The sequence below is a fragment of the Ahaetulla prasina genome, chromosome 5 (genome assembly GCF_028640845.1).
Source record: "Ahaetulla prasina isolate Xishuangbanna chromosome 5, ASM2864084v1, whole genome shotgun sequence".
NCBI lineage: Eukaryota > Metazoa > Chordata > Lepidosauria > Squamata > Colubridae > Ahaetulla > Ahaetulla prasina.
Genome location: NC_080543.1, coordinates 136,470,816 through 136,495,325, shown reverse-complemented (window position 1 = coordinate 136,495,325; position 24,510 = coordinate 136,470,816). Strand labels below are relative to the sequence as shown.

At 42.5% G+C, this 24,510-nt stretch overlaps 2 protein-coding genes across 2 annotated transcripts in view; one reads left to right on the top strand and one right to left on the bottom strand.

Annotated features, from left to right (window-relative positions):
* Positions 1 to 11,323, top strand: part of LOC131199210 (snaclec bitiscetin subunit beta-like) — a 22,131-nt gene extending 10,808 nt beyond the window's left edge. Inside the window, exons 3-6 of the mRNA XM_058184719.1 lie at positions 1 to 51; positions 3,375 to 3,512; positions 9,593 to 9,734; positions 11,015 to 11,323. The exon at positions 1 to 51 is cut by the window's left edge and continues 176 nt beyond it. Coding sequence (XP_058040702.1) covers positions 1 to 51; positions 3,375 to 3,512; positions 9,593 to 9,734; positions 11,015 to 11,097 — 414 coding nt within the window. The 3' untranslated portion in view covers positions 11,098 to 11,323. The remainder of the gene's footprint in view (positions 52 to 3,374; positions 3,513 to 9,592; positions 9,735 to 11,014) is intronic.
* The window catches only part of FAM216B (family with sequence similarity 216 member B), a 53,284-nt gene extending 35,149 nt beyond the window's left edge, over positions 1 to 18,135 (bottom strand). The window contains exon 1 of the mRNA XM_058184721.1: positions 18,055 to 18,135. The gene's annotated coding sequence lies outside the window, so the exon portion shown is untranslated. The remainder of the gene's footprint in view (positions 1 to 18,054) is intronic.
* Between the last annotated feature and the right edge of the window lie 6,375 nt (positions 18,136 to 24,510).

The window sequence follows — 24,510 nt, the reverse complement described above, 5'->3', positions numbered from 1 at the left end:
GACCACTGCTACATGTATGTTCAGGAGCCACGGTCATGGTCAGAAGCTGAGGTATTGACATCTTCTCAACAGTCTTTTTCAGAGGTGGCTTTTCTGACCCGAGCATCCTATCTCCTTCACAGAACTTCAAGGGAGATTTATCATCCTTCAGTTGAAACAAACTCTTCCATTTATTTAGTTTCTTTATTAGTTTATTTCAGACCTTATTCATTCTGTTTATTTAGGTGTAACATATATCCAACTGCTTGAAATTAGCTGAGGTCTATCTGGTTTACAGAAATTACACAAGAATTAAAATTCCAAGTTAAAATTAAGAAGTGGCATCAGAGAGATGGGAGATCTGAAGGCCCTCTGGATAAGCCATGTTTTCAGCAACATCTGGAAGGCCATAAGACTGGACTCATATAAAGGTAGTCCTTGACGTATGACCACAACTGAGCCCAAGACTTCTGTTGTTAAGCAAGACAGTTGTTCAGTGAGTTTTCCCCCATTGTACAACTGGGGAAGGCAGCCATGGTCATAAGCGTCTAAAACAGTCACATTTATCAGTGCCATTGTAAGTTGAATGGTCACTAAACGAATGGTTATAAGCCAAGGACTACCTGCACGTAGCAGGAAACAGGAATTTTCAGAGGAAGCAGAATGCTACAAAAAACTGCCACTATTAGGCACTCAATCCATTAGATCCCGGTAGATGAGGACATATTGACTCTCAAGAGGTCAACAAAATCCCTAACACAATCGTTGTCTAGATTGCCGGGAAATTCTTCCATTGTCCCAGGCAGGAATCCTATTGGATCCATCAAAGAGGTAGACCATGCTCATAAGTCTCTTCTTCATTCACAAGGAAGTGATTTGTCCATGCCGATGGACTAGTGGAAACATCCACCAAAAACAAATAGGTCATGCTCCCAGATAGATACCCAGTGGGGCCAGCCATGGGGCTTAGGACAGTGATGGACAGCTGTTCTGACCCAGCTCCCCAAACATGACAAACCCTCTGTAGTTGAAGCAATAATTCCTTTATTAGGAGCGCCAGCAGCCCTGGCAAAAACTCTCTCTCTCACCGCAGGCTAAGAAGTCCCTCTGGCCGGAAGATGAATAATTGTCTGCCACATCTGTTCATCTCCACCGCCTACCTTTTATCCCCAGTGCTAGGGTGGGAGTTCACTAGCAGCAGTGTTGTGTCTCGCCCGCTTTCCCCGCAGCCGGGGCCTTCTTATCTCCTTCCGGATGCTGAGGAATGTCCTGGCATGCCTCCAGGCTCCAGCCCTGGCACCATGCCCAGACAGGCCGAGGAAGAAGAAGTGCTTCCAGCCCCCAGCCCTGGCTCCATGCCCAGGCAAACGGAGCAACTAGACCCCTCCCCCTCCCCCACAGCATGTGAGCCTGAGGAAGGTCAATTACCAACAGCTGGAGCCTGGAGCGACCCTCGCTTCAGGAGAATTGATAGGCGGCATCAACAGAAGGAAAGGAGAGGCAGGCCTGGATAAGTGCTGAGTCATGGAGCCACACCCCATGGCCTATATAAAGGATCTGCTTTCTGGCATTCTCTGAGTCAGGCAAAGTCTACCTTGAATTGCTGAAGTCACTTCCTGGTCTCCTGCCTGCCTTGAGAACTTTGCTAGGACTTTGGCAGAGCTGCAGAGGCACGCCTGATACGGACTTCCCCGACCCGGCCGTCAGCAGAGGAGTGGGACACGACAAGCGGTGGCTCTTCTGTCCCAAGGACCGGCCCATAGATTTCCACTGCTCTCCTCTCCTTTGCCTTCTGTGCATCCACGCGTCAGGCACTGGACCCAGCTGTTCCTCCTCTTCCTTATCAGTCACCTCCAGACCTTGACTCTCCATCTGAGGGCTGACAACGGCCCAGGCTCCGCCTCTGTCTCTCTCTCTCTCTGCCAGCTCCATTCCCACTTCCCCCTTGGAGCTCTCAGGTTGCCTTGATGCTGACCAGTGGTGGGTCGCTACCATTTCATCCTGGTTTGGGCGAAACTGTAGCAGCAGTGGCAGGAGGCTCTGCCCACCCACCCAGACGTCATCAAATATGATCTGCACATGCGCAGAAGCTTCTTGACTCCCACGCCACCTCCTCCGATTCGGCTGCTGGAGGAACCGGCGGCTGACAGGCCACAACAGCAGCCAAGTTTCCCTTTTGGTCCAGCATCCCAAACAAGGCCTCACGTTTGAGGCCACCTGAGTTAGATCTGAGGCCAAGCATAAAATCCATCTGGAGAGATCTCCGTGAGGTCTCCTGTCCGTCTTCATCCAGCCAAGTCTTGGTAATACATTGCCAGGCCTGCTTTCTGTATCTGTGACTAAATTGGAAATGAGGCTCTTCTCGTTTCCTCTTTTCTTATTACCAGAAATAGGTGTTTAAAGAGGCAGAAAAGCTTCTGGGTTGTGTAAGTTGAAGGCATCCATGTGTGAACAGGTTTTGCTTCTGGTTGATCTTGTTTCAGCTTGGATGGGCAGGGTATTCACATCAGGGTTATATGGACCATTTTTAAAAAATTGTATTATTCATTGCTTTTATTCAGCCTCTGTTCCTAGCTTCCAGATAAAACGGCTTAGACAAAAAAGTCCATTATAATTGGATTTTGGGTTTTTTTGTTTTGTTTTGCAGCCATGATGAGGGCAGAATAAGATGAGGTGGGCTGTAACTTATTACCTTGTCTTTTGTGAAGCAAAGCAGACGGCAAAATTAGACATTTTGGGGATGAGGGGGAGCTTTGAGGGACTAAGATCTTACACCAAACGCACGCCCCCGTGGAGCAATGGCACAAGCATCGTTACAAGGTGGAGTTTCCACGGAGGAAGCATGGCCACCAGCAACGTAGAGACCTTTGTTTTTCTCTGTGTGTAAAAATTTAGGGTTTTGATTGACTGGCGAAGAAGCCTTGACAAGGGTCTCCAGCACCATTTGACATTTCAGACATATCGGTTTATGGAATGTTTTATTTTTTTGTATCTTTCATTTTATTCTTCTTCTGTTTTGCTTGACTTTTTTCCTTCCTTCTTCCTTCTTCTTTTCTCCCTCCCTCCCTCCCTTCCTTTTCTTTCATTTATCTTCCCTCCCTCCTTGTCGTTGTTTCTACCTTCTGTTTCACGTTTCCTCCCTCCCTTCCTTCTCTCCCCTTTCCCCTTTCCTTCCCTCTCTGTCTCCTTTCTCTTTCTCTCTCTCTCTTTCCTTCTACTTCCCTCCTTATTTTCTGCCCCCCTTTCCCCATTCCCTTTCTTCTTTCTATTTCTTTCTCCCTCCCTCTTTCCTCTTTCTTCATTCCATCCACACACACACACCCCTCCGTCCTGAACCACACCTTCAGTTCACTCTTGTCCTGGTTCTCTCCCTCTCTCCAATCATTTCTTTCTAGAGGGCTTGCCAGAGCTTCGTCTCAGGTGGACACCTGACCAGCGTCTCAAGCGCTGAACACAATGACTTTCTGGTGAAGCTGGCCACTTACCTAGCACGAAAACCCGTCCTGTTCTGGATAGGAGGAGACCACCGAAAGGTACGTCCAACCCTAAAAACATCTGTCCGCCTTGAGCTCCACTTTCTAATAGTAACGATCAGTCAATCAATCAAGTAAGACTTTTTATTTCTGTTTTAAAAGTGTGTGTATGTATGTATGTATGTATGTATGTATGTATGTATATATATATATATATTTGTTTTCTGAGATTTTCACGGGTGTTTGTATGTAGGTCTTTGGTTGTTCGGGTTTTCTCCCGTGTAAAATTGGAAGTGTCTTGGCGACGTTTCGACGAAGTCTCATTCCTCATCTTCAGGCTTCAGCTTCGTGCTTCTGGGAGCAATGTGTGATCGCAGCTGTTTCTTCCTTTTAACTGCTAGTGGGGGTTTGAAACAAACACAACATCAAGACAGCATTCTGCACAAACAGAAAAATATCCACCATCCTAAGAAACCCCAAAGACAAAATTGAGTTAGAAAATCAAGGAGTATATGAAATCCCATGCACCGCCTGCCCCACCACATACATTGGACAAACCAACAGAAGAATAAGTGCACGCATTGAAGAACACAAGAACTCATTCAAAAAAGAGGAACCAACTTCTTCCCTGGTCCAACACTTTAAAGTCACAGGACATGATATTGACTTTAAAAAGACCAGAACTATCGCCAAAACTGAACACTTTAACAACAGAATAATCAGAGAAGCCATTGAGATAGAAAAACGCCCACACAGCATGAACAAACGAGATGACACCTCCCGCCTACCAGCCATTTGGAAACCCGCCCTTATTGACAAACGAGTCCCTAACACGAGGAATGACACCAGACCCACACTCACGAGGTCCTCACAGGATGTCACCACCGCACATCCACCCAGAAAGCAGACCCAAACCCACACTGATCATGAAGCACGACCAAGGACCAGAAGCCAGACCGCAGCTGCAACATTAGCCATTTCAAACCCCTCCAATCCATACATGCAGCAGACTGACACCCACTATGAAGATGTAGCACGACCACAAAGCCAAACAACAGCTATGCAGCTCACCAGCTCAAATCCCCCTGCAACACAGACTAAACTGAGCACAAACAAGCCCCCACCAACACAGGACACACCCCCAGCCAATCAGAGCACAACCCCCCCCCCATCCAATCAGAGCACAGCCAAGCTCCCACCCAATCAGTTCAAACCCCCACTAGCAGTTAAAAGGAAGAAACAGCTGCGATCACACATTGCTCCCAGAAGCACGGCTGAAGCCTGAAGATGACGAATGAGACTTCGTCAAACGTCGCCAAGACACTTCCAATTTCATACGGGAGAAAACCCGAACAACCAAAGACCTATATATATATATATATATATATATATACATATATATATATATATATATATACATATACATATATATTTTCTGAGGTTTTCGCGGTGTTTGTATGTAGGTCTTTGGTTATTCGGGTTTTCTCCGTAAAATTGGAAGTGTCTTGGCGACATTTCAACGAAGTCTCATTCGTCATCTTCAGACTTCAGCTTCGTGCTTCTGGGAGCAATGTGTGATCGCAGCTGTTTCTTCCTTTTAACTGCTAGTGGGGGTTTGAAACAAACACAACATCAAGACAGCATTCTGCACAAACAGAAAAATATCCACCATCCTAAGAAACCCCAAAGACAAAATTGAGTTAGAAAATCAAGGAGTATATGAAATCCCATGCACCGCCTGCCCCACCACATACATTGGACAAACCAACAGAAGAATAAGTGCACGCATTGAAGAACACAAGAACTCATTCAAAAAAGAGGAACCAACTTCTTCCCTGGTCCAACACTTTAAAGTCACAGGACATGATATTGACTTTAAAAAGACCAGAACTATCGCCAAAACTGAACACTTTAACAACAGAATAATCAGAGAAGCCATTGAGATAGAAACACGCCCACACAGCATGAACAAACGAGATGACACCTCCCGCCTACCAGCCATTTGGAAACCCGCCCTTATTGACAAACGAGTCCCTAACACGAGGAATGACACCAGACCCACACTCACGAGGTCCTCACAGGATGTCACCACCGCACATCCACCCAGAAAGCAGACCCAAACCCACACTGATCATGAAGCACGACCAAGGACCAGAAGCCAGACCGCAGCTGCAACATTAGGCATTTCAAACACGTCCAATCCATACATGCAGCAGACTGACACCCACTATGAAGATGTAGCACGACCACAAAGCCAAACAACAGCTATGCAGCTCACCAGCTCAAATCCCCCTGCAACACAGACTAAACTGAGCACAAACAAGCCCCCACCAACACAGGACACACCCCCATCCAATCAGAGCACAACCCCCATCCAATCAGAGCACAGCCAAGCTCCCACCCAATCAGTTCAAACCCCACTAGCAGTTAAAAGGAAGAAACAGCTGCGATCACACATTGCTCCCAGAAGCACGGCTGAAGCCTGAAGATGACGAATGAAACTTTGCCAAACGTCGCCAAGACACTTCCAATTTTACACGGAGAAAACCCGAACAACCAAAGACCTATATATATATATATATATATATATATATATATATATATATATATATATATATATATATATATATATATATATATATATATATACATATATATTTTCTGAGGTTTTCGCGGTGTTTGTATGTAGGTCTTTGGTTATTCGGGTTTTCTCCCGCGTAATATTGGAAGTGTCTTGGCGACATTCCAACGAAGTCTCATTCGTCATCTTCAGGCTTCAGCTTCGTGCTTCTGGGAGCAATGTGTTCCCAGAAGCATTGCTCCCAGAAGCACGAACATTGCTCCCAGAAGCACGAAGCTGAAGCCTGAAGATGACGAATGAAACTTTGCCGAAACGTCGCCAAGACACTTCCAATTTTACACGGGAGAAAACCCGAATAACCAAAGACATATATATATATATATATATGGCAGGGTCTCAACCTTGGTCCCTTTAAGACTTGTGGACTTCAACTCCCAGAGTTCCTCCTCAGCCAGTCTTAAAGGGACCAAGGTTGGAGACCTCTGATATATGGTACTGCATATCATCATCATCATCATCATCATCTTTTAACGACCCCATAATCCCTTGCGGGGGTGGAATGGAGCTAGAAGAGTGTTTTAATGGCCGGATGCCCTTCCTATTGCCAATGCGGAGTTTTGTTCAGCAGATATATTCTCAGTGTGCCCAGAGAGAGAAATACTGTATTTTTCGGAATATAAGATGCACCTTTTTCCCCGCCTAAAAGAGGCTTAAAATTTGGGTGTGTCTTATACTCTGAATGTAGCTTTTTCGAAGCTTTTTTGCAGCCCTAATGAGGCGCTAGCGAGTGAAGCGCTCCCTGGACTCTCCACTGTGCTTTAATGAGGCGCTAGTGAGTGTAGCGATCTCCATGCTTTGCTTGCTGCCTCTTTAGAAGCTTTTTTTCCAGCCCTAACTAGGTGCTAGCCGAGTGAAGCGATCTCCCCGTGCTTTGCCTGCTTTTCTCATTGCTCCTTTCTCATTGCTCCTTTCTCTCAGATGTGGGATTAAAAAAAACAGCAAACAGCTGAAGCTGACCAGACTAAGGATGCTAGCCATATGAATACCTGGTAGAGAGATTTTTTTTTCCTATTTTCCTCCCCAAAAACTAAGCTGCGTCTTATACTCCGGTGCGTCTTATACTCCAAAAAATACAGTATCTGCCTCTACCTAGGATCGAACTCACAACTGCCTGATTGTGAGGCGAGAGCTCCACCTCTAGGCCAATGCATATAAGGTATATGATCCTGTATTAAAGTGCTGCCTAGATATTTTTCCGATTCAGTTCAGTTATATGATTAGCTGCATGGAACTTCAAAATGAAACATCCTTACTGCTTCCATTCCATAGATAGTAGCCTTTTCTTCTCAAAAAAGGAATAAATTCCATAGACAGTAGCCTTTTCTTCTCAAAAAAGGAGTAAAGGAATTAGCCATAAATGTGATGATTATGCTTTTAATATTGTTTTTCCGGTAAATGGGTAGTATATGTACAATACAACTATATTTATAGTCTCTGAGCCATCCTGGAGTATACATCTTCTCAGCTCAACCAGCCTTATTTGGGAAATACAATTAGAAGTATGGCATCTACAACTCCATCCCACGCCATCCTTCTTTTCTGCCTTCAACCTCAACTCTCTGTTGAGTTAGAGGAGGAGTCTCCAAACTCGGCAACTTTAAGACTTGTGGACTTCAACTCCCAGAGTTCCTCAGCCAGCTGAGGAATTCTGGGAGTTGAAGGCCACAAGTCTTAAAGGGACTAAGCTTGGAGACCCCTGGACTAGAAGACCTCCAAGGTCCCTTCTAACTCTATCATTCTGTTATTCTGATACGGAATTGAATTTCGGATGTGGTCCACCTAAAGGGTTGACACGTCATTGCTCTACTCATTGGGACACAAGAATACAATGCCGCCATTTGTATGATGATACACATACCACATATGTTTCAACACGTGGACGTCAAGGTAATAATAATAATAATAATAATAATAATAATAATAATAATAATAATAATAATAATAATAATAATAATAATAATATTTTAATTTTTATACCGCCCTTCTCCCGAAGGACTCAGGGCGGTGAACAGCCAAGTAAAAACAATACAATATATTACAATAAAAACTATTTAAAAAACTTATTCAATGTGGCCTAAATTTAGATATAAAATACATAATATAAAATAACCCCATTTAAAAACAATTTAAAAACCCTATCAAGCCAGTCCTGCTCGGAAGAATAGGTCCGTCTTCAGCTCGCGGCGAAAAGTCCGGAGGTCAGGAAGTTGTCGAAGTCCTGGGGGAAGCTCGTTCCAGAGAGTAGGTGCCCCCACAGAGAAGGCTCTCCCCCTGGGGGTCGCCAGCCGACACTGTTAGGCTGTAGCATCTTCCTGCCGGTACCAGTTCTCCATAACAGATCTTGGATTTCAAAAGTCAGTTCTTCAGCACGTTCAGGAGGAGGAAAAAAAAACCCCACCATATTTGTTGTCATGAATCATTGAAAGAAAAAGATCTCAGACAGGGAGCTTCAAACTACTTGAAAGATTCCTTTGAGCTTCGGAGAACTGGAGTCAACTCAGCTGAAAACAGATTCCTTCGGATTCAATTTCTTTGCAGACTTTCTTTCCCTCTAATAAATTATGCAGCCCACTCCTGTTCTTCTCAACCATGGGCTCCAGGTACAGGGAGTCCTCGACTTACACCCGTTCATTTAGTGACCGTTCAAAATTACAAAGGCACTCAAAAAAGTGACTTACAACCATTGCCGCCTCCCAAGGATCACTGGCGTGTACTTATGACGATCGCAGTGTCCCTCCCCCTGGGATCATGTGATCCCCTTTGGCGACCTTCTGGCCCACCAAGTCAATGGGAAAGCCAGATTCACTTAACAACCGGGTGACTAATGATTCACTTAATAACGATGGCAAGAAATGTCATAAAATAGGGCAAAACTCAATGATGTCCTCCCTTAATCAACAGAAATTTTGGGCTCGGTTATGGTCATAAGTCAAGGACTACCTACATGAGGTCCACCCAGGGGTGAAATGTAAAATTTGTTACTACCGGTTCTGTGGGCATGGCTTGGTGGGTGGGTGGGGGTAATGTGACTGAATGGGTGTGGCCAATTTTTTTAAAAAACTTTTAAAAGCATTTTTTTTCCACCTCTTTGGCCGAAGAGGTTGCAGAAAAAAAATGCTTTTAAAAGCCTCTGATGATCCCAGCTGAGCCGCGCGATCATCAGAGGCTTTTTTTTTTACTTGTAAAAGCATTTTTTTGGCCAAAGAAAAAATGTTTTTAAAAGTAAAAAAAAGCCTCTGATGATCGCGCGGCTCAGCTGGGCATGGGCGGGGGGGGTGGGCAGGGATTTTTGCTACCGGTTCTCTGAACCACCCGCCGCCATCGCTACCGGATCGAGTGATCCAGTCCAAACCGGGAGCATTTCACTCTTGGATCCAACTCAATCCCTTTGCTACTCAATCTCGATCCTGGTTAATGCGAATATTCCTGGTTAACGGATTACATTACGGGTAAGTAGGTAACCCTGATTTCCTTCAATTCTCGTTTTATGTTTCTCCAGGGTGGGTCTCTTCGATGGACCGATGGCTCCAGGACAAATTTCATTCAACGTCCTCTCAGTTCCCTTCTTAATATCGTGGGTGGCACAATTAATCAGATCCTAAACCTGAACATCCGTGTCTGCTTGCAAATCAGTTTAATAGGTATTCTCCGCAAATATTTGGGACCCGTAACGGTAGAATCTTTTGGTCTTTTCACAAGCTGTAGAAGGTTTAAGTTACAGAGTTGTTGTTGTTTTTTTACTTTGCAAGGCTTGGTATTACTACAGAGGCTTGGCTACAGATTGGAGGTACAGATTGTCCTCAGAACAGTTCATTTAGTGACCGTTCGAAGTTACAACAGCACTGAAAAAAGTGAACTCACAGCCGTTGTTCACATTTATGACCATTATAGCATCCCCTTGGTCACGGGATCGGATTTCAGATGTTTGGCTATAGGTATGTAGAACAGAACAGAACAGAATAGAATAGAACAGAATAAGGAATGGAGTGGAGTGGAATGGAATGCAATGGAATGGGATAGAAAAAATGGAATGGAATAGAATAGAAAATAAGGAATGGAATGGAATAAAAAATATGGAATGCAATGGAATGGAATGGGATAGAAAAAATGGAATGGAATGGGATAGAAAATAAGGAATGGACTGGACTGGACTGGACTGGACTGGACTGGACTGGACTGGACTGGAATGGAATGGAATGGAATGGAATGGAATGGGATAGAAAAAATGAAATGGAATGGAATGGAATAGAATGGAATGCGATAGAAAATATGGAAGGGAAGGGAATGGAATGGAATAGAATAGAATAGAATAGAATAGAATAGAATAGAATAGAATAGAATAGAATAGAATAGAATAGAATTAGAACAGAAATAGGAATAGAATAGAAAATAGTTGGAAGGGGCTTGGAGGTCTTCTCATCCAAGCCCCTGCTCAAGCAGGAGACCCTACATCATTTCAGACCAATGGTTGTCCAATCTCTTCTTTAAAACCTTCAACGTTGGAACATTCACAACTTCTGGAGGCAACTTCTGTTCCACTGTTGTTCCATTGTTCTAACTGTCAGGAAATTTCTCCTTAGTTCTAGGTTTGCTTCTCTCTTTCATGATCTTCCACTTGTCACTTCTTGTCCTGCTCTCTGGCGCTTTGAAGAGTAGGTCAACCCCTACTTCTCTGGGACAGCCCCTCAAGTAACAGAACGGCAGAGTTGGAAGGGACCTTGGAGGTCTTCTAGTCCAACCCCCGGCTCAAGCAGGAGACCCTATGCCATTTCAGACAAATGGTTGTCCAATCTCTTCTTAAAAACCTCCAATTGATAGAGCACCCATCAATTGGGTGCTCCAACTTCTGGAAGCAAGTCGTTCCAGTTCTACTTTTTTTAATTTACTCTTTTATTGACATTTCCATGTTTCTTACTTCTAGGCCATGGTCGATGGGATGGCAACAACTGCCAAAGGAGGCTACCTTTTATCTGCAGCTACAAACCAGATCTGACGCCTCCATAATTTGCATCCTTACTTCCTAACAGCCCCCCAACGGGGTCAGTCCTGAAATGGAGATAATTCACAAGTAATTTTTTTTTTTCCTTTCGAGAACATACAACCCAGAATACGCTGCTCTAAGTTCAAATGCGAAAGGATCATTTATCGGCTTGACTTATGATTGACTCCAGTCATTATTTTATAGGGCCATAATAAACCGCATTGTTTAAACGAAATCTGCCTTGATTTGAGTCTTTAACGAGATCTATGGGCTACTTAGACCTTCCGCGATAGCAGCGAGAAAGCTTTCGTTTAAATGTAATTACAAATCACTCATTAAACATCACTTACTTCCACGTTTAATGGCCTAGTCATACTTTTAAGATGGGGGAAACACGCTGCCTTACAAATGTCAGATAAATCCATGAAGAGGTAATTGAATGAAGGTTGTAAAAGAAAAGGGAAGGGAAGGAAATTGAAAGGAAGAAAAGGAAAAGATATTGTTGCAATTTAATCGTTAGTTCAGGGACACACAAGCTAAAAAAGAAATAAAATCAAAAAGAAAGGTTTAGGGTCCATCACTGTATATACACAAAAGACACAACAGTTTGTCAAATGAAGGCAAACGTGTTATTAGGCTATACATGTTAAGCTGTTATGCATCATACATCATAATGCACTGCATAAGCAGACAGTTTTACTTTTTCTTGTGAAGTATAGGTAGTCCTCGACTTACGACAGTTCATTTAGTGACTGAAGTTGCAACGGCCTGAAAAAAGTGACTTATGACCATTTTTCACACTTACAACCATTGCAGTATCCCCATGGTCACATGATCAAAATTCAAAAGCTTGGCAACTGGTTCATATTTATGATGGTTGCAAGGTCCCTGGGCAGTGGAAGGAAGGAAGGAAGGAAGGAAGGAAACAATGGGGAAGGAAGAAGGAAGGAAGGAAGGAAGGAAGGAAGGAAGGAAGGAAGGAAGGAAGGAAGGAAGGAAGGAAGGAAAGCAATGGGGAAGGAAGGAAGGAGGGAGGGAGGGAGGGAAGGAAGGAAGGAAGGAAGGAAGGAAGGAAGGAAGGAAGGAAGGAAGGAAGGAAGGAAGGAAGGAAGGAAGGAAGGAAGGCAAGCAATGGGGAAGGCAGGCAGGCAGGCAGGCAGGCAGGCAGGCAGGCAGGAAGGAAGGAAGGAAGGAAGGAAGGAAGGAAGGAAGGAAGGAAGGAAAAAAGGAAAGCAATGGGGAAGGAAGGAAGGAAGGAAAAAAGGAAAGCAATGGGGAAGGAAGGAAGGAGGGAAGGAAGGAAGGAAGGAAGGAAGGAAGGAAGGAAGGAAGGAAGGACGGACAGGAGTGAGGAAGGAAGAAAAGAAGGAAAGCAGTGAGGAAGGAAGGAAGGGGACAGGGAGGAATAGAGGGAGGAAGGGAAGAAGGAAAAGAAAGAAGAAAGAAAAAGAAAGAAAGAAAGAAAGAAAGAAAGAAAGAAAGAAAGAAAGAAAGAAAGAAAGAAAGAAAGAAAGAAAGAAAGATTAATTCAAGGAAAACTCATCATTACAGTCTAATAAACAAGAAAATGGAAATCAGAGCTAAAAAAGTAAGTCTTCAGAATGAGAATTTCAGACATGCCAGGTGATAGACTGCCCCACTTCAACAGGTAGTCCTTGATTTATGACAACTGAGCTCAAAATCCCTGTCGCTCACAGAGACGTTTGTCAAGTGCCCCATTTTACGACTTCTCTTGCCCCATTTGTTAAGTGAATCACTGCAGTTGTTAAATTAGTAACTCGGTTGTTAAGTTGAATCTGGCTTCCCCATTGACTTTGCTTGTCAGAAGGTCGCAAAAGGGAGTTCCATGACCCCCGGGGACACTGCAACCGTCATAAATGCGAGTCAACGGCCAGGCTTCTGAATTTGCTGCAGTGGTTGTAAGTGTGAACAACGGACATAAGTTGGGGTTTTTTCAGTGCCGTTGTAACTTCAAACCAGTGGTGGGTTGCTCCCAGTTCGGTCCGGTTCGTGCGAACTGGTAGTAACAAACAGTGGGAAGCTCCGCCCACCTGCCTGGATGTCATCATGAATGACCTGTGCATGCGCAGAAGCTTCGTGCGCGACCCTGTTGCAGCGGCGGTAAGTAGAACCCACCCATGCTTCAAACGGTCACTAAATGAACTGTTGCAAGTCAAGGACCACCTGTTTTGGAATCCTAAGGTGCAGGACAATGAAACGAGAGGAGAGGTTTGGGGAAATCTTACCCCCTGTCCCCTTCGATTATCTTTATTCTACAAAAAGTTGGAAGTGACAAAACGCCCGTAAAACTTCACCTTCTTGAAGCTGCCTTTTGACGGTTTTGCAATAAGGCGGAAAAGTCTATTTTAAGACAGAGGCAACTTGGGAGGGTCTCCACGCTATCACGCACCTGGGTGAACAAGATAATGGCAAGATCATGAGGCCACGACAGAAGACTAGAGGTTGTCCTACGGTGAGGATTGATTGATGGAACAGATCAAAAGATGGCTCTTGTCACTCAACGCTCTTGTAAAAAACGGGACCTATTGAACTCTTAGCAGTAACTGGGAGAGAGTAACTGGAAGAGGCATCTTGGCGTCTTAGTGAACAACCAGCTAAATATGAGCCAGCAGTGTGCAGCGGCAACCAAAAAATGAAATCCTAAAAATTGCATGCATAAAAAAATCCTAAATTGCATGAACAGAGGGATACAATCAAGATCAAGGGAGGTACTAGTACCACTCTATAAAGCCTTAGTAAGACCACACCTAGAATCCTGCATCCAGTTTTGGCCACCACACAATAAAAAAGATGTTGAGACTCTAGAAAAAGTGCTGAGAAGAGCAACCAGGATGATTAGGGGACCGGACGGTTGTAGGAACTGGGTATGGCTAGTCTAGTGAAGAGAAGGACCAGGGAAGACATGATAGCAGACTTCCAATGTTTGAGTTGCTGCCACAGAGAGGAGAGGGTCAACCAGGGGTGAAATCCAGCAGGTTCTGACAGATTCTGGAGAACCGGTAGCAGAAATTTTGAGTAGTTCGGAGAACCAGCAAATGCCACCTCTGGCTGGTCCCAGAATGGGGTGGGAATGGAGATTTTGCAGTATCCCTCCTCTGCCACTACCCACCAAGCCACGCCCACAGAACCGGTAGTAGAAAAAAAAATTGAATTTCACCACTGGAGTCAACCTATTTTCCAAAGCACCTGAAGCCAGACAAGAAACAATGGATGGAAACTGAGATTCAACCTAGAAATAAGAATAATTTTTCTAACAGTGAGAACAATCAACCCAAGGAACAGAAGTTGCCTTCAGAAGTTGTGGGAGCTTCATCACTGGAGGCTTTCAAGAAAAGATTGGACTGCCATCTGTCAGAAATGGTATAGGGTCTCCTGCTTGGGCAAGGGGTTGGACTAGATGACCTCCAAGGTCCCTTCCAACTCTGTTACTCTGTAATCTATTAGAATGTCTTTAAAGACTTTGCATTTCTTCAGGCCCAGAAATGAATATTAGGCTAAATTGGTGCCTTAAATGGGTACAAAGAAAGGCTCCAAAGCCAGTGAGATGTGGAGAGCTTGAATTTATCACCAAATGGTAAAAGGTCTCCATTTCTTAACTTAGCCAAAAATTGGCAGTCAAAGCCACAAGATCATGCCTGGTTTAAACTCAACCGCAGAGAGATGTTTAGGTACCGCCAGTGCTTAGCAACTGGAATTTTTTTTTATGTTGTTTCATCAAAATTGAAATGTCAAGCCACATCACAGTTTTTTAAGTTTAAAACATTTTAATAGATGATATACTAAAGGCAAGGAGAGGAACCGTTTCTTGAATCTTCAGTTTCAGCACTGTACACGCCTTTCTGAAAAGGATAATTTCTAATTATTTCTTGGTTATTCAAATTCGGTTGCCTCAGCAACACCTTTTCGGGAGAGCAGATGCTGTGGAGATGTGCTAATTTATTCTGATTTTCTCAAATTTTGTTTAGCGCCGAGGCGAATGTTGATGTTCTTCCTTTGGTTGAAGGAAGTGTCACTAACGCCTGGTGTTTCTGAGCAATCCGTTGATGTATTTGGAGCACCTTAGCCAATCTCGGCTGCTCACAAAGCTAAGCAGGAATAGAATTGAGTTGGACTCAAAGGAGATGTTATCTAATGTTATTATTTATTGTGAGTTCTGGCTTTGTATTGGCAAGTTCAAAATAGCCCCGAACTAGGCTAAGCGTTGAAAATGCGAAGGGACAGTTAGGTAGGATTTTTTTTTCCAGAAGGAAGATGGAATAAAGAAGAAAGAAGGGGGGGGAAAGAAGAAAGGAAGGATGGAAAGAAGGAAGGATGGAAGGAAGGAAGGAGGAAGAAAGAAAAAAAGTAGGAAAAAGAAGAAGAAAGAGAAAGAGGAGGAGCAGGAGCAGGAGCAGGAGGAGAGGAAGAGGAGAGGGAGGAGGAGGAGGAGGAAGAGGAGGAGGAGAGGAAGGAGGAGGAGGAGGAGAGGAGGAGAGGAAGGAGGAGGAGGAGAAGAGGAGGAGGAGGAAGAGGAGGAAGAGGAGGAGGAAGAGGAGGAGGAGGAGGAGAGGAGGGGAGGAGAAAGAGGAGGAGGAAGAGGAGGAAGAGGAGGAGGAAGAGGAGGAGAAGAGGAGGAGGAAGAGGAGGAAGAGGAGGAGGAGGAAGAGGAGGAGGAGGAGGAGCAGGAGAGGAGCAGGAGGAGGAGGAGGAGGAGGAAGAGGAGGAAGAGGAGGAGGAGGAGATGGAGGAGGAGGAGGAAGAGGAAGAGGAGACATTTACAAAATATTTCTAGCAACATGAAAGATGGCCCTTTTGTAAATATGCTATCCCTGCTTTTATTGCAAAAAATATTACTCCATCCTGTATGGTAGCCTTGATTTATACACATATATTCCATTGTGTGAAAAACAAAACTGATTTAAATTAAAGGAAGGGGTATGTTTCCTAACGAAGGCATTTTCGGAATGATTCCCAATTAGGGACTCGTCCAATTGAATTCAGTTTGATAAAGCCGCTTTAGTTAAATTTCATTTTCTAATCTTGATCCTTGGAGATGGCGCAAGAAAACAATGAAAACGGAGGTTAGTAAACTTTAATCATATCAAAGCAATTCCATAGCACGATGGCTTGCATAGAGACAAGCAGAAAACCTGTATTGATTGTGCCCGGTTTCTGGTAAGAGAATTTTTTTCCTTAACATTCTTAGAAGATATAAGGGTAAAATTGGAATAGAATGCTTATGTGTGAAGCCCATCCCTCTCCTCCAATGTCTGCAATTTTTTTTAAAAAAATAATCAATTTAAATGTTTAAGCCCTTATAGGCTTGGCTGTTCTTTTTCCCAAACACTCACAATAAGATACTATCATCCCCCTGAGGTAGAAGAAAATCATTTCCATTCAGATCAGGGGTAAAATGTAAAATTTGTTACTACCGGTTCTGTGAGCGTGGCTTGGTGGGGGTGGGGTGGGGGTAATGTGACTGGGTGGGCATGGCCAACTTTTTAAAAAAAAAACTTTTAAAAGCATTTTTTCTACAACCTCTTCGGCCGAAGAGTCTGTAAAAAAAAAAGCTTTTAAAGGATTCTGGCGATCAGGCAACTCAGCTGCGATCGCCAGAACCCTTTCAAAGCATTTTTTTTTATAGCCTTTTTGGCTGAAGAGCTTGTAGAAAAAAAATGCTTTGAAAAGGTTCTGACAATCCCAGCTGAGCTGCGTGATCGCCAGAGGATTTTTTTTTTAACTTTTAAAAGCATTTTTTCGGCCGAAGAAAAAATGCTTTTAAAAGTAAAAAAAACCTCTGATGATCGCCCGGCTCAGCTGGGATCGTCAGAACCCTTTAAAAGCATTTTTTCTACAACCTCTTCGGCTGAAAAAAATGCTTTTAAAAGAAAAAAAAAAAGTTGCCCATGCCTACCCAGTCACATTACCCTTCCACACACCAAGCCATGCCCAGTAACAAATTTTACATTTTACCCGTCTCCAAGCCTTTAATCATCTGAGTTGCTCTTCTCTGAACTTTTTCCAAAGTCTCAACATCTTCTTAGTAATGTGGTGACCAAAACTGGATGCAACCTTTCAAATCCTGGAATACCGCTGTCATGTCCCCCCCTCCGACTAGTCCTTCTTTTCTCTAGACTAGCCTTACCCAGTTCTTGTTGCTTTGCCGACGAAGGTCAAGACTTTCCCTCCTTTGCAGATTACAGATTAACAGAGCTGGGAGGGACCTTGTAGGTCATCTAGTCCAACCCCCTCCCACCCAAGCAGGAGACCCTACACCATTTCTGACAGTCCAGTCTCTTCTTGAAAGCCTCCAGTGATGAAGCTCCCACAATTTCCAAAGGCGACTTCTGTTCCATGACAGCATCTTTCCTGAACCCGAGCTTAGATGACTCTACGCCAACCCTTAAATTCCTCCCAATGGACCTACATTTCATAAATAAATCTCAAAGTTTAGTGCTTCATAGAACTGAGAAGAAGTATCCACAAGGAGAATAATCTTTTCGTCTGCATTCCAATTAAACCCAAAAACTAAATTAACTTCCGCGATCAAATGAACTGATTCAGAGAGAGGAAAAAAAGTAATTAAACCTCTTTTTTTTCAGTAAGGCATAAAAATTATTTAGTTACAAATACATAATAGATGTACCAGCGTGAATTCAATTCTCACTTCAGCCGAGAGAGAGAGAGAGAGACACACACACATCAGTGTATAAAAACCAAGTAACTTTGCAATCTTCTAACAGAGGCTGAGAGCGGAGGGTGCAGGGCTAATGAACCCTTTGGGGAAAATTGGAAATCGCTTGTCTGAGGTTGTAATTGTTTAAAGAGCCTGGCTGGCGTAAACACACAAGTTGTTTCATTGGTTTTAATTATTATTTTTATTAATTGCATTCCCGCCCTGGTGCCTAACCTACAGCAGGTTATAAATATACCATGTCGTGTGCAGACAGGCTGCGAGGCATACGCAGAGAAAAACTCACCCCAGCGTTCGTCCTACTGGTTACCAGTTTTATTTCTGAAAGTACGGAGATCATCTTTTCATAGCATGCATTGAGTTGCTCGCGTGAGCAAGAAAGGAGATGCCACGCCTAACTCATATCTTGTTAAATGTCTATGGAGATTCTCAGTCATCCAGGTCATGGTTGTCCCAAAGGTGCTTTTTCAAAAGGCAACTGGACTTTGTTTTTCCTCATCCAAGAAGCAGCTGGTTCTTCTTCTTCTTCTTCTTCTTCTTCTTCTTCTTCTTCTTCTTCTTCTTCTTCTTCTTCTTCTTCTTCTTCTTCTTCTTCTTCTTCTTCTTCTTCTTCTTCTTCTTCTTCTTCCTCCTTCTCCTCCTCTTCTTCTTCTCCTTCTCCTTCTCCTCCTCCTTCTTCTTCTCCTTCTCCTTCTCCTCCTCCTTCTTCTTCCCCCTCCTCCTCCTCTTCTTCTTCTTCTCTCCTTCTCCTTCCTCCTCCTCCTCCTTCCTCCTCCTCCTCTTCTCCTTCTCCTCCTCCTCTTCTTCTCCTCCTCCTCCTTCTTCCTCTCCTCCTCTTCTTCCTCCTCCTCCTTCTTCCTCCTCCTCCTCCTCTTCTTCTCCTTCTCCTCCTCCTCCTTCCTCCTCCTCCTTCTTCCTCCTCTTCCTCTTCTTCTCCTTCTCCTCCTCCTTCTTCTTCCCTCCTCCTCCTCTTCTTCTTCTCCTTCTCCTCCTCCTCCTTCTTCCTCCTCCTCCTCTTCTCCTTCTCCTCCTCCTCTTCTTCTCCTCCTCCTCCTCCTTCCTCTCTCCTCCTCTCCTTCTCCTCCTCCTTCTTCCTCTCCTCCTCCTCTTCTTCTTCTTCTCCTCCTCCTCCTCCTTCTCCTCCTCCTCCTCCTCCTTCTTCCTCTTCTTTTTCTCCTCCTCCTCCTCCTTCCTCTCCTCCTCTTCTTCTCCTCCTCCTCCTTCTTCTTCCTCCTCCTCCTCTTCTTCTCCTCCTCCTTCTCCTCCTCCTTCCTCCTCCTCCTCTTCTTCTCCTTCTCCTTCTCCTTCTCCTCCTCCTCCTCCTCCTCCTCTTCTTCTTTTCCTCCTCCTCCTCCTCCTTCTTCCTGCCTTCTCCTCCTCCTCCTCCTAAAATAATATAGAATCTCCTGCTTGAGCAAGAGTTGGACTAGAAGTCCTCCAAGGTCCCTTCCAGCTCCATTTCATTCCATTCCATATTTTCTATTCTGTTCTGATCTGTTTTGTTCTGTTCTGTTCTGTTCTGTTCTTCCTCTCCTGCTTCTTGACTGAGAAGTGAAACATCTTCAAGGAAAACAAAGTCCAAATGCCTTTTGAAAAAGCACTTTGGGGTCATATCTTGCTATCTGATACTACATGCCAGTAATTCTCACATTCTACATCAGTGAGCACAGTTAATTAATGGAATGGTTTCTCTCCAGAAGTTGTGAATGCTCCAACACTGGAGCACTGGAGATTTTTAAGAAGAGATCAGACAGCCATTTCTCTGAAATGGTCTAGGGCCATGATGCCGAACCTATGGAAACCGTGCCGGAAGTGGCAGCCAGAGCCATCTCTCCAGGCACGTGAGCCGTAGCCCGTTGGTCTTCCAGGTTCCAGTACACTGGCCAGCTGTTCTTCAGGCATGCGGGATTGTGGGAAACCAGAAAAGCAGCCACCTGGTGCGCGTGCGTGTGCTGGGAAGATAAACTTCCAGTTTCCAGCAGGCGTGTGCGCACAAGCACACCGGACGGCTGCTCTTCCTGTTTCCTGCATGAGAGCCCCCATTTTAACACTCGATGCCGAAAAGGTTCGCCAACACTGGTATAGGGTCTCCTGTTTGAGCCGGGGGTAAGGCTAGAAGACCTCCAAGGTCTCTTCCAACTCTGTGTTCTGTTATTCCTCTGGAAAAAAAACTTGGTGAACCAATCCCGTTCCCTTTTCTAGAAGAGGAATGAGATGAATCGGCTTAATTATTTTGTTTCCTTCCTGAGAATTCCTTCAGCAGTTCCAAGAACCCGAACAGGCTTTCTTAGATACTCAAAAGTCCCTTGTAGGAATCTGTTGGGGTCTGCCAGCAGCCTGTGGAGCTGGCAAGAGAGTCGGACAGCTATGAGGCTGAAGAAGAACATGGGCCAGTCCTGGAGGCTGGAGAAGGCCCAGATAAGGGCTCTGTGTCGGAGGCAGAGGTGGGGCCAGGGCCATCCAGGAGTGATGTGCAGACTCTGGAGCCTCCAGAGACTGATAGTAGTGAAGCAGAGGAACAGGAGGAGCCTGTTCCTAATGCACGAATGAGAAGAGCTGCCAGAAGGCAAGAGCAGCTCAAGCAAAGAGGACGACTCAGGAATAAGGCCAAGAGATGATTGACTTCTCCCATAAGGCTTAAAAGACCAGCAATGGCATTTGGGCTTTGCCGGAAAACAACGTTGATAGCTTTGTCTTGTTGCATTTGTTTCGTATCTGTGTCTTCTGAACTTTTGCCAAGAAAGGCCTTTGGCAGTTTGCCTAATTGGACCAAGGTTGGTGATAGGACTGAGGAATTTGTGTTGGGAGGAATTTGCTTTAATTTAGTTGAACTACGCTGAGAATGAAGTAATTCTCAGCTGTTCGAATAAGGTTTGTTTGTTTTTACACTGACTGAGTTTCCTACTACCTACTTGGGCCTGGGTCACAACAGAATCAGCTACTGGAAGCAACAGGAGTCTTCTTCATATGCAGTGCAGATGGAGAAAAGTTTCTTCCCATCCAACACTGGTCAAGAGGTCGCCGAAAGAAAACTCATGCATGGCACTTCTGCGGTCAGAAACCTAATCCAGCCCGAATCCAACTAGCAGCCTACTACTTAGCAAAGACGCTAAAGTTCTTGAGAACTTTGTGAATCAGGTTTCCTGGTAAGCGAACTTAGATAAACACGATGGAGCTCAAGCGTATCCCAAAACGTCTGCTCCATTTTTTTCCATGCTGAAGACAAGCACCAGTTCACTTTCCCATTCATTTCTTTCAGCCTTGAAAACCACCGTTATGGAAATGATTTGGACTTTGAAAAGAACCTCAAAGAGATGTTGAATTGGCACAAAAGGGTGGAGCTGGCTGCAATTCTTTAACCCACTGTATGGATTGGCAGCCATCTATCTATCTTGGGATGTGTAATAAGTTCTTCCACTATTGCTATCTTCTCTCCTTCTCTCCCTCCCTCCCTCCCTCCCTCCTTCCCTCCCTCCCCCCCCCCTCTCTCTTTCCTTGAGGTTTTCATTTCTGGGAAATAAAAACAAGGGGAAAATTAACAGATGAGTAAGCAAATAGATCCAGGTTTTGATAGACCTGGTTGTTGCCACGAGGCACAAATCTTCATGATGAGCAACTCATCAGCTGAAATTTTAATTTCCTTCAAAAGTTGCATACGATCTTACTCATTTATCCTCTTCCCCTTCGTTATCTGGAAGATAGATTTCGCCATAACTGCATTAATTCAACAGAGGATATTATTAATTGTCACCAACGCGTCATCTTGAAAACTTAATTCTTCTTGGTAATAAGGCTGCAAAACCATTACATGGATGTATAATTTTCCAGCCCTTGCATTGCATTCAAAACAAATGTTTAACGAACTAAATACATTATTTTCGAATTACAAACCTTTGGTGGCATTTGTGAACGAAAATACCTTGGTGTCCCCAACTAAGAATAATGAGGGTTTTTTCAAACAATTATTTAATGAAAATAGGGTGAGCCCAGTATGAAATGCAGCGAAGTAAATTATATCACTGCAGGAGAACATTAATGACAAGCGAGGCAAGCCATTTTAGAACTAATTTTTAATTTATCAAAACTTAATTTAAAATAGATGACGGAAATTATATTAGAAGGGCTTGCTACATTACAATATGAAACGCTGAAATGTGGCAGATTAGGAAGCTTTCTATCAGAGTTGAAAATATAACTTACGAATGTTATTAATAAACTAAGTGAAACAGCTTAAAATCAGCTCTTGGATCAAATTTATCTTCTAGTTCTCCTCTCCTGTATTAAGTCTTCCTGATACTGATCGGATCTGATTGTGTTGGAGTTATGCTTGGAATAGATCAATTTTATCTTTGTTTAATAAAATATTTATTACATTTTTTTTCTACAGGTAGTCCTCGACTTACAACAGTTCACTTATAGTGACCGTTCGAAGTTATATCGGCACTGAAAAAAGTGACTTACGACCATTGCAGAATCTTCATGAGTTTCGATCAGATGACCAGGCAGATGCAGCAGGGCTTCAGTTTCAGTTTCAGGTTATTTTGAACCATATGAATTGTTGAATAGGATAGGATAGGATAGGATGCAATGCAATGCAATACAACTACAGAATACAATAGAATAATAGAATACAATACAATACAACACAACTACAGAATAGAAGAATAGAATAGAATAGAATAGAATACAATACAATACAATACAACACAACACAACACAACACAACACAACACAACTACAGAATAGAAGAATAGAATAAATACAATACAATACAATACAATACAACTACAGAATACAATAGAATAATAGAATAGAATACAATACTACAGAATAGAATAGAATAGAATAGAATAGAATAGAATAGAATAGAATAGAATAGAATAGAATAGAATAGGAATAATACAATACAATACAATACAACTACAAAATACAATAGAATAATACAATACAATACAATACAATACAATACAACACAACTACAGAATAGAATAGAATAGAACAGAATACAATAGAATACAATACAATACAATACAATACAATACAACTACAGAATAGAATAGAATACAATACAATACAACACAACTACAGAATAGAATAGAATAGAATAGAATAGAATAGAATAGAATAGAATAGAATAGAATAGGAATAGAATAGAATAGAATGAAATACAACTACAGAATAGAAGAATAGAATAGAATAGAATAGAATACAATACAATACAATACAATACAACTACAGAATACAATAGAATAATAGAATACAATACAATACTACAGAATAGAATAGAATAGAATAGAATAGAATAGAATACAATACAATACAATACAACACAACACAACACAACACAACACAACACAACTACAGAATAGAAGAATAGAATAAATACAATACAATACAATACAATACAACTACAGAATACAATAGAATAATAGAATAGAATACAATACTACAGAATAGAATAGAATAGAATAGAATAGAATAGAATAGAATAGAATAGAATAGAATAGAATAGAATAGGAATAATACAATACAATACAATACAACTACAAAATACAATAGAATAATACAATACAATACAATACAATACAATACAACACAACTACAGAATAGAATAGAATAGAACAGAATACAATAGAATACAATACAATACAATACAATACAATACAATACAACTACAGAATAGAATAGAATACAATACAATACAACACAACTACAGAATAGAATAGAATAGAATAGAATAGAATAGAATAGAATAGAATAGAATAGAATAGAATAGAATAGGAATAGAATAGAATAGAATGAAATACAACTACAGAATAGAAGAATAGAATAGAATAGAATAGAATACAATACAATACAATACAATACAACTACAGAATACAATAGAATAATAGAATACAATACAATACTACAGAATAGAATAGAATAGAATAGAATAGAATAGAATAGAATAGGAATAATACAATACAATACAACTACAGAATACAATAGAATAATACAATACAATACAATACAACACAACTACAGAATAGAATAGAATAGAATAGAACAGAATACAATACAATACAATACAATACAATACAATACAACTACAGAATAGAATACAATACAATACAATACAACACAACTACAGAATAGAATAGAATAGAATAGAATAGAATAGAATAGAATAGAATAGAATAGAATACAATACAATACAATACAATGCAATGCAATACAATACAATACAATACAACTACAGAATAGAATAGAATAGAATAGAATAGAATAGAATAGAATAGAATAGAATAGAATAGAATAGAATAGAATAGAATAGAATAGAATAGAATAGAATAGAATCTGAAGATCTTCTAGTCCAGATCCCTGCTCAAGCAGAAGAACCTATACTATTTCAGTCAAATGACTGTCCAGCCTCTTCTTAAAAACCTCCAATGATGGATCACCCACGATTTCTGGAGGCAAACTGTTCCACCAGTTAATTGTCCTCACTGTTAGGAAGTTTCTCCTTAATTCCAGGTTGCTTCCATCCATTGTTTCTTGTCTTGCCTTCTTCTGGTGCTTTGGAGAACAGCTTGACTCCCTCTTCTTAGTGGCAGCCCCTCAAGTACTGGAACACTGCTATCATGTCACCCCTAATTCTTCCTTTCTTTTGATTAACCAGACCCAAAACCTGCCACTTTTGTAAGTCAAGGACTACCTATATATACCATGCCCCTAGAGTGGGAAAACACTGGTGCGAATT